Consider the following 10,278-nt stretch of genomic DNA (forward strand, 5'->3'; position numbering starts at 1 on the left):
AGAAAAGACATAAATGCATTGGAAGATTTCACCTGGCGAAGGAGCAGTGCTCCAAAAGCTTGTGATTTCCAATAAGCCTGTTGGACTATAATTTGATGTTGTGGGACTTATGACTTTATCCACCCCAGTCCAACAACAGCACCTCCATGTCAGGGACAACATGAAGTTAGAGTAAAGCTCCCATTGCTCCTTTAAACTGAAAGTAAAGCTCTCTATTTCTTTTTAAACAGCCCCTGATGAGGCACTGCAACAGAATACAAATTAACAACTAACAGAACATGAATTAATTAATAAGATGTAGTTTATTGCATGATAGCAATAGATACATGTTGGCTAGTTAGACATTATGACAAAGACTATCAGAAGCCAGAGATGAGTAGTCTGACACCATTGGGATCTGGAGTTGGACTCACCAGATCTCCACCCTGGAATGTGTAACATCATCAAATTGGGTGGAACCCAATGCAGTCTCCAACAGAACTCATTACTAAATGAAATATACTGCACATCTTATGTCAGTGCAGAGGATCACGGTTTCTCATTGATACAAATTGAAGGCAGTTAGGCAAGTAGCACCTCTTGAAATGATACAACATATTTAATCAGGTACTGTTTGGCTTCTGTTTGCAGAACAAACTTTTACGAGTGGCACACGATAACCATTTAAATTTCACTGTTAAACTGTTGAATATTGGCAGCAAACTGACCTCTATATAAGATTCTTTGTTGATCCTGAATCATCTTTAACTGGATTAGTATGGGCAATGAAAAATGCAGAACTAATAATATAACTCGGGCTTGCCAGTTACACTAGGTACCCATCTTAAAGCATACCTGCATTGCTGATGTAATGCTATTACAAATGAATTTCTGAGTTGACTATTCATATGGGAAAATGTTAAATGTGTGCAAACAAGTTGTAAAATGTTCTAACAATTATTTATTACTTTCGACATTAGGGACAACATCTTTCCCTTATGCATTCTCATCAGAAAAATCTTCAGAATGGCAATTGTTTCCATTTATCTCAATTTCTGGAGAGAAGTGTGCTACAACAACCTTAATAAAACTTAACAAATGTCTATATTCTTATTTTTATTTATGTAAAGATTGTAAAACCAATTTTTCACTTTCATCTGTGGATGGTTCTAAAACTCTCACAGGCAGCAAGTCAGGATCCAGAACATTTAACCTATTCTTGTTAGTAACCTGAATTCGACTTGTCTGTTTATTTCTTTGTAGCTGTTTTAGTTTGTCTGTGGCTTTAGCTTCATCGTCTTTGGAGGGTTTATTTTCTAAAGTACTGCTTGATCTAAATAACTTTTCAATGAGGCTATTTTTTGTATCATTTCTTGATGTTGACCGAAGACAATTTTCAGATTTTTCATTTGGGTCTTTCCCAACTTGGTGCCTCAGTTCATTTGATCGATTGCACAACTTCGCAAAAGATGGCTCATAACCACTGAAGGAAGAGTTTAAGTCCGGAAACTCCTTACTTTCTTGCCTGTCTTGTCTTTTTTTGTTGCTGATATGGGTAGCATAAGATATTTTGCAAACAGGAAGCCCTTGGTGGAGATTTTCAATTTGTTCTGTGAACCTATAGCGCCTTCTGAGTCTAGAAGGAGTTTTATCAGCATTGTCATTTACTATAAATGTTTCACCTTTGTTCTTGATATCGTCCGGTTGTAATTCATTTGCGTCTTTGTTTTCCTCCATTGTTTCTAGCTGCTCTCTTCCATTGGTGTCCTGCTCTTCTCCTGTCTCTTTCCTTTCTGAGGCCTCTCTCAAAACTTGAGCAGCTCTTTCCTTCTTTTTTTCTCTTTTTTCTCTTTCAAGGTTTTCTAAGATATCATTTTCTGTCATCTCCTTCCATCTCCTCTCTGCTTGTTCATATTCTAAAAGGGAACATATTCATGAGAATTTTATAAATAGAGGTGATTGAACTAATCTTAGTATAAGATGTCAAACAATACTAGAACCCAAAAGAAAATAGCTTATTATTATGTGGAGTTATTTTAGACCCAATTCTTTTGATAGAACAAAGAAGCATGTTTTAGCCCATGGAGTTGCTGCTTTTCATTTTGATCATAGCTTATCTATAAAAGCAGGAGACAGAGAGTAATGGTGGAGGGTTGCTTTTTCGACTGGAGGTCTGTGACCAGCGGAGTTCCACAGGGATAACAAGGTGTAGAGCTGGATGAACACAGCAGGCCAAGAAACATCAGAGGAGCAGGAAAGTTGACGTTTCAGGCCTAGACCCTTCTTCAGAAATGGGGGAGGGGAAGGGGATTCTGAAATAAATAGGGAGAGAGGGGGAGGCGGATAGAAGATGGATAAAGGAGTAGGTAGGTGGAGAGGAGACAGACAGGTCAAAGAGGCGGGGGTGGAGCCAGTAAAGGTGAGTGTAGGTGGGGAGTCAAGGAGGGGATAGGTCAGTCCAGGGAGGACGGACAGGTCAAGGGGGCGGGATGAGGCTCGTTGGTCGGAGATGGGGGTGGGGCTTGAGGTGGGAGGAGGGGATAGGTGGGAGGAAGGACAGGTTAGGGAGGCGGGGACAACCTGGGCTGGTTTTGGGATGCAGTTGGGGGAGGGGAGATTTTGAAGCTTGTGAAGTCCGCATTGATACCATTGGGCTGCAGAATTCCCAAGTGAAATATGAGGTGCTGTTCCTGCAACCTTCAGGTGGCATCGTTGTGGCACTGCAGAAGGCCCAGGATGGACATGTCATCTAAGGAGTTGGAGGGGGAGTTGAAATGGTTTGTGACTGGGAGGTGCAGTTGTTTGTTGCAAACGGAGCGTAGGTGTTCTGCAAAGCGGTCCCCAAGCCTCCGCTTGGTTTCCCCGATGTAGAGGAGGCCACAACGGGAACAGCGGATACAGTATACCACATTAGCACATGTGCAGAAGAACATCTGCTTGATATGGAAGGTTTTCTTGGGGCCTGGAATGGGGGTGAGGGGGGAGGTGTAGGGGCAGGTGTTGCACTTCCTGCGGTTGCAGGGAAAAGTGCCGGGTGTGGTGGAGTTCCACAGGGATTGGTTCTGGGTTCTTTTTTGTTTCTTATTTATATAAATGATTTAGATGAGAATATAGAAGGAATTGTTAGTAAGTTTGCGAATGACACCAAAATTGGTGGCATTGTAGACAATGTAATCTAAGATTACAAAGGGATCTTGATCAAATGTGCCAATGGGCTGAAAAATGGCAGATGGAGTTCAATCTGGATAAGTGCAAGGTATTGCATTTTGGCACAACAAACAAGTGCAGGGCTTATACAATTGACAGTAGGGCTTTGGGTAGTGCTGTAGAACAGAGGGACCTAGGGGTGCAAGTACATAATTCTTTGAAGCTTGTGTCACATATAGACACGGTGGTTAAAAAACTGCTTAGCACGCTTGCTTTCATTGCTTTGAGTACAGGAGTTGGGATGTCATGTTGAGGTTGTACAGGACAGGATCGAAGGTGGGTCAAGTTGTGGATAGTGCGGAGGGCTGTTCTAGGTTACAAAGGGACATTGATAGAATGCAGAGCTGGGCTGAGAAGTGGCTGATGGAGTTTAACCCTGAAAAGTGTGAGGTGATTCATTTTGGAAGGACAAACTTGAAAGCAGAATACAGGATTAACGGAAAGATTCTTGGCAGTGTGGAGGAGCAGAGGGATCTCGGGGTTCATGTTCACAGTTCCCTGAAAGCTGCCACCCAGGTGGATAGAGTTGTTAAGAAGGCGTATGGTGTGTTAGCTTTTATTAATAGAGGGATTGAGTTCAAGAGCCGTGAAGTTATGCTGCAGCTATACAAAAGCCTGGTTCGGCCACATCTGGAGTATTGTGTCAGGTTCTGGTTGCCTCATTACAGGAAAGATGTGGAAGCGTTGGAAAAGGTGCAGAGGAGATTTATCAGGATGTTGCCTGGAATGGAGGAAAGGTTGAGCGAGCCAGGGCTTTTCTCTTTAGAACGAGGAAGGATGAGAGGTGACTTGATAGAGGTGTACAAAATGATCAGAGGTATAGATAGAGTGGACAGCCAGAGACTTTTTCCTAGGGTGGAGGTAGCTATTACGAGGGGGCATAGTTTTAAAGTGAGTGGAAGTAGATATAGGGGAGACATCAGAGGTAGGTTCTTTACTCAGAGAGTGGTCAGGGCGTGGAATGCATTGCCGGAGAGGGTAGTGGAGTCGGCCTCATTAGGGGCATTTAAGCGGCTATTAGATAGGCATATGGATGATAGTATAAGTTAGGGGTGGAGGTTAGATAGACTTTAGGATTAGGGTAAAAGTTCGACACAACATCATGGGCCGAAGGGCCTGTACTGTGCTATGTTCTAGGACATTAGTGAGGCCTCTTCTGGAATACTGTGTCCAATTCTGGTTCCTCAGATATAGGAAGGATATTATCAAGCTGGAGAGGGTTCAGAAGAGATTTACCAGGATGTTGCTCGGTATGGATGGTTTGAGTTATAGGGAAAGGCTGGATAGATCATAGAATCCCTACAGTGTGGAAACAGGCCCTTTGGCCTGACAAGTCCAAACTGGCCCTCTGAGCATCCCACCCAGACCCACCCCTCTATAACCCACCTAATCTCCACATCCCTGAACACTATGGGTGATTTATCATGGCCAATCCCCCTAGCCTGCACATCTTTGGACTGTGGGAGGAAACACATGCAGACACGGGGAGATTGTGCAAACTCCACACAGACAGTCGCCTAAGGGTGGAATCGAACCCGGGTCCCTGGCACTGTGAGGCAGCAGTGCTAACCACTGAACCATCCCATGGAGATATGCTGGGACTTGTTTCACCGGAGCGTAGGAAGTTGAGAGGTGACCTGATGGAAGTTTATAAAATAATGAGAGGTATAGATAGAGTTGATGGTAATTGTCTTTTCCCTAAGATGGGGAATTTCAAGACTAGGGGGTTCATTTTTAAGGTGAGAGTAAAGAGATTTAAAAAAGACATAAAAGGCAATTTTTTTATACAGAGTGGTTTGCATGTGGAATTAACTTCCTGAGAAAGTGGTGGATGTAGATACAATCATAATGTTTAAAAGACATTTGGTTGGATATATGAATAGGAAAGGTTTGGAGGGATATGGGCCAGGAACAGGCAGTTGGGACTAGTTTAGTTTGGGATATGTTCAGCATGGACTAGTTGGACTGAAGGGTGTGTTTCCATGTTTTATGACTCTATGAGTCTATATTAATGTCTTTGCTCCAAATCCCTTAATACTCTGACAAAACTCTACCAGTCTTGGTACTGAAAATTTCAGTTGACTTCAGCTCCTCCACCTTTCGGAAGGCTTTGTATCTATGCTGCGTACTGTTATAGGTGCGGATGGATGTGTGGTGCAGAGACAGTGAAGAGAGTCTACATATATGCTACTTTTTTTCACAAAATGTATTTTTTTAATTTCACGCTCAAAAACCCAAATATTAATCTTATTTGCCTTTTTTCTGGATTCTCTTGTCAGCAGAAATAGAATCTCTACACTACCTACTTGAATCATTCATCTTAAGAATCGTAATTACATCACAGTTAAAGGGTATACAAATCAAGTTTATACAACCTATCCTCATGACAGACTTTGGGTCAAGTTCCTGAGAGGAGCACAAAGTTCCGCATAGGACTTGGGTATTCTTTCTAATTATGCCAAGCAAATTAATGTAAGCTATAAAGTTAAAAGAAGTTTTATATTTTGGAGCGCTTATGTTTTGAAGCTTTACAGATGGATTCATTTCAAGTTTTATATAGCTAGCAGAGGTGGTTTCTTTAAAAGATGCAATTGAAAGGGCACTGGGGTCACTGATTTCTTTTATAAAATGGTTACCTAAAAATCTCAGTACTGGTGATAATTGAGGTTTTGCTGTAGACTCCTGCTGAGGTGTTTTAACAGTGACTGACTTGGATAGTGTTTTTTTCAAAATCTCGAATCAGATGGAGGAAAGCCAGCTTAAGAACAAGCTGTCTCATTCCTGTCTCCCAATATCTGAAGCACCTTTATGGTGAATTTGGTGTGAAACCTAATTGTTCTTCTGGATGAGAGTAACTGAAAGAGCTTCCCAATATTGTATTTCCTGAGCAAGCTGTGTCTGCCAAAATTCCTGAGATAACCATACATAATTAGTGACTTGATCACATGTTCCAATATATCAGAATGACAGTTCACAATAAACTATGCTATAAGTTTGTTGCTTTCCAGAATAGCCCTAATACCAAGTGTTTTTCTTTGAAAGAAGTGACTAAGAAGGTGCAGATGGAAAATGTAGTCTAGAGAAAGAGAAGAAACCAACTACATTGAGAAAAAGACAGAGGTCTTAGCAAAGGAGGTTCTGTAAGGACTGTGTAGATAATACAGGAGTAAAGTTCGATATACCTCAGGGAAAATGGAAAAGCAATATTTATGGAAATAATGTAAAGACCAGATAAGGGTGTCAAGGAAGTTTTAAATAAAGAACATTGCTGCAATTGTGAGTAGGCTTTGGAAAAGAATCTAGCAGAAAAAGAAACATAAGATTTAAAAAGACCAGGACTTAGAAATTAAACTGTGAGAAGTCAAGAAGTTGATTTAAAAATTTGGGCAGAAGAAAGTGTGTTATAGCTAAGGCTACTAGGAGTAGGAAATCATACATCACAAGAAGTGGGAAAACTCCATCTAAGCTGCAGAAAGTGGGAAAATCCTGTAAAGGGTGCAAAACTGAGTTTAAAAACAAAATTTTAAAGCCTGAATAGAGAGTTTAAAACTTTAAAGCAGCTTGAAGACAACTTAATTTAAAACAGCACTGATTTAATGCAAGAAGACAAACATAAAGAACAGCAGATTACAAAGAGAATGGATCAGTTCCAGGTTTAAAACAGATTTGCCTTAGTAAGAATGGATAACTAGATTAAGAAGCAACAGAAGGAGAAATTATATTTCCAAATACTTTCAAGGTCAGAGATGGACCAAATAGAAGGCCCCTTCCCTGAGGAAAGATATACTGGCATAGGAGGCAGTCCAGAGAAGGTTCACTCGGTTGATATCAGGATAGAGAGATGATCTTATTAAGAGGATGTTGAATAGGTTTGGCCTGTACTAATTGGAATTTCGAAAAATGAGAGGTGTCCTTATTGAAACATATCTTAGGGAATTTGACAGGTTAGATGTAGAAAGGTTGTTCCCCTTGTGGGAGAGTCTGGGAGCAGATGCAAAATCTCAGAGTTAAGGGTCACACATTTAAAATAGAGATGAGGAGAAATTTCTTCTCAGGGAAGTGAATCTGTGGAATTTTTTACCAGAGGCCTGTTGATGCTGGGTTGTTAAGTATACTTAAGGCTGAATTAGACACCTTTTCAATCAGTTAAGGAATCCAGTGTTATGGAAAAAAGACAGGCAAATGGAGTTGGCGATCATCAGACCAGTTACATTCTAATTGAATGGCAGAGCAGACTCAATGGGCTGAATGGCCTACTTCTGTTCCTTCGTCTGCGGTCTTAAAACACAAGATTGGTCATATAGGAAAAGATTGTTCCCAAAATACTGCAATGCTTGAAAACAAAACACTAAATGTTTAACTAAGATAATACACTAATGTATTCAATGGGTCCTGTAGCTGAATAATCAGGAGTGTGATGGAATATTCCCCACTTGCCTGGATGAGTGCAATACTGAGGAATTACCAGTGAAACAGCACCACACCATGAGCTGGATGTTGTGTCCCCTCTGGGCTTTGCTTTCACCGAGGGGATGACTCGGAATAAGATGGGTGGCCAGCCCACCAGCTTCCCATCCATCTGAGTTCACATCCATAATGCTGAGAGTGGGCAGACACTGGAATCAACAGCCCACTCACCAGATGTCAATAAATAATTTAGGGTCAATTGAGCTTGATAAAAGCTCACTTAGCCATGATATTTTCTTGTCCATATCATAATAAGGTGAGCGTAGGTAATCGGGCAGGCATCCCCTGTTTTTGTTTTAAAACTTATAAAACAGTGGGAAGGAAGAGTGGTGCTTTCTTTGGAGGGCGCCCCTGAATAGCTAGATCTCACCTTCCTTCTTAGCCGCCCCTGGTTCAAACACTCCTGAAACTGCCCTCCCTCCAATATCCCCCTGATTCACTTTCTCCAGGATTCATGGCTGTTTATTTTGTAGCCTGCATGTAATCCCTGCTCGTGTGCCCACTGCCAAGCTCTGGTGCTGCCAGGATGTTCTACCAACTAAATTAGCACCAGAGAATGGGACTTTTTGCAATTGAGGAATGTTAGTCCAGTCTCAATCTATCAATGACGACCACTGCATGTTACTGCAGCAGAATGGGATTTTTCTGTACTGTTAGGTCTCTGAATATCTTGGCAGTGGAGGCGGGTAGATGTCTGCTTGACACCTTCCCCCCACCATTCCATGTAATTTTGAGCCCCATAAATCAATACTAAGTCATAAAAAGACATCAAAATGAAATAGGTTGCTCAACACCAGTGTAAAGTGCTGTCAAGATTGCAAAATTGCCCCAGTGGAGACTTTGAACAACGCAATTTGGCTGACCACCTTCATGCAGCAGACAGTTGGTTGCACTCCCATTCCATACCAGGAAATCTGTTCAGGCAGTGGCTGGATTGTTTCAGAGAGCAGTCTTAGGACAGGTTACCCCAGGTCCCCATATACCTCCAAGCCTACGTGCATGGAGCCAAGAGAATTCAGCCTGATGTATTAGATTGATAATCTTCATCAGAACTGGAATAAGAGATGTAAGGAAATGTTGGAAATTCTTTTTACTGGAGTGTAGGAGGTTGAGGGGTGACTTTATAGAAGTTTATAAAATAATGAGAGGTATCAATAAGGTGAATGTCAGGGGTCTTTTGCTTAGGGTGGGGGGTTTCAAGACTAGGGGGCATATTTTTAAGTTTAGAGGAGAAAAATTTAAAAAAGACATGAGGGGCAACTTTTGTTACAGAGAGTGGTTTGTGTGCAGAATGAACTGCAGGTACAGTTACAATATTTAAAAGACATTTAGATACATAAATGAGTAAGAAGTATTTGGAGGGATACGGACCAAACATAGGCAGGTGGGACTAGTTTAGTTTGGGATTATGGTCGGCATGGACTCGTTGAACTGAAGGGTCTGTTTCTGTCCTGTATGACTCTTTGACTCTAAACATAGTAGGAGGTGCACAAGAGGTCAAAATTTGAAGAAATGCAGAATTCCCCCAGAATTAAAGAATTAAAGAACTAAAGAAGGTTAGAGAGGCCTTGTGGGAGTTAAATAAAAAGATACGAATTCTAAATACAAGGGTTTTCTTCACTGGGGTAGGCCCTCAAGCTCAAGATGAAGGGTGGATATGAGTTGAATTTTACAGAAGATTGGTGACGGAGGCTGGCCAAGAAAGCTTTGAAAAAGTGAATTGTTGGGGTAACATCTTGAGAAAACCATGAACATGCATTTCAACAGTAGCACCTGGGACACTGAGGTCACAGTAAATTCAGGTGATATTACACCTGTGGATATAGCTGTTCTTGCTGATGGAGCAGGTATAGGGTCAGAAACCCAACTCGAGATCAAACATGTGCACCAGTTTTATGGAAAATATGGTTATGAGACATTGACAAGTTTATTTATCTTAATCATAATATCAAATGATTTCTTTTACTACAAATAAAAATATTAATTAATGTCTGCAATCTGCACATGATTTAAATGTTTACTGTCAGTTTCTGTTTGGAGGTGAAAGCTAGTGGTCCAAATGACCATAGATCAAAAACTTATTCAGGATGAAATAGCACTGGTGTCACAAACATATGTTTCAGCTTTGGACCATTATCAGGACTGGGGATGAAATTAATGGCTGGGGAATGGAGTTTATAATAGCGGCTTTTCTCTTCTAAGTATTTACTTAAAGGAAATTTCTGTTCATGCCAGATAAACATCACATCATTAGTAACTTCCAACTTAACTTAGGCAGCTAATTACATGAGAGTAATAACAGTAAACTGCATTGAAAGTTTTTTTTGTTCATTCATGGAATTTGGTCCTTGCTGGCTTGGCCAGCAACAATCGGCCACACCTTATTATTAAGAGCCAACTACATTACTTACTATGGGTCTGATGTCACTTGCAGGCCCAGGCCAGGTAAGAGTGGCAGATTTCCACCCTTAAAGGACATGTGTGAATCAAATGGGATTTATGATATTTGACAGTGGTCACAGGGTTTCCATTAAGCTAGCATTTTATAGATTCCAGATTTTTATTGAATGCAAATTCCATCATGTTCCACAGTGGGACTTTAACTGATATCCCCAGAACATTAGT

The 10,278-nt window shown here is 41.0% G+C and overlaps 1 protein-coding gene across 1 annotated transcript in view; it reads right to left on the reverse strand.

Moving 5' to 3' along the window:
- Positions 1–283: 283 nt before the first annotated feature.
- LOC109917525 (lebercilin-like protein) overlaps positions 284–10,278 on the reverse strand; it is a gene marked incomplete at its 5' end in the record, with an annotated part of 62,931 nt that continues 52,936 nt past the window's right edge. The window contains one exon of the mRNA XM_048603040.1: positions 284–1,895. Coding sequence (XP_048458997.1) covers positions 1,096–1,895 — 800 coding nt within the window. The remainder of the gene's footprint in view (positions 1,896–10,278) is intronic.

Source organism: Rhincodon typus, chromosome 11 (genome assembly GCF_021869965.1).
Source record: "Rhincodon typus isolate 14 chromosome 11, sRhiTyp1.1, whole genome shotgun sequence".
In the NCBI taxonomy this organism is placed as follows: Eukaryota; Metazoa; Chordata; class Chondrichthyes; order Orectolobiformes; family Rhincodontidae; genus Rhincodon; species Rhincodon typus.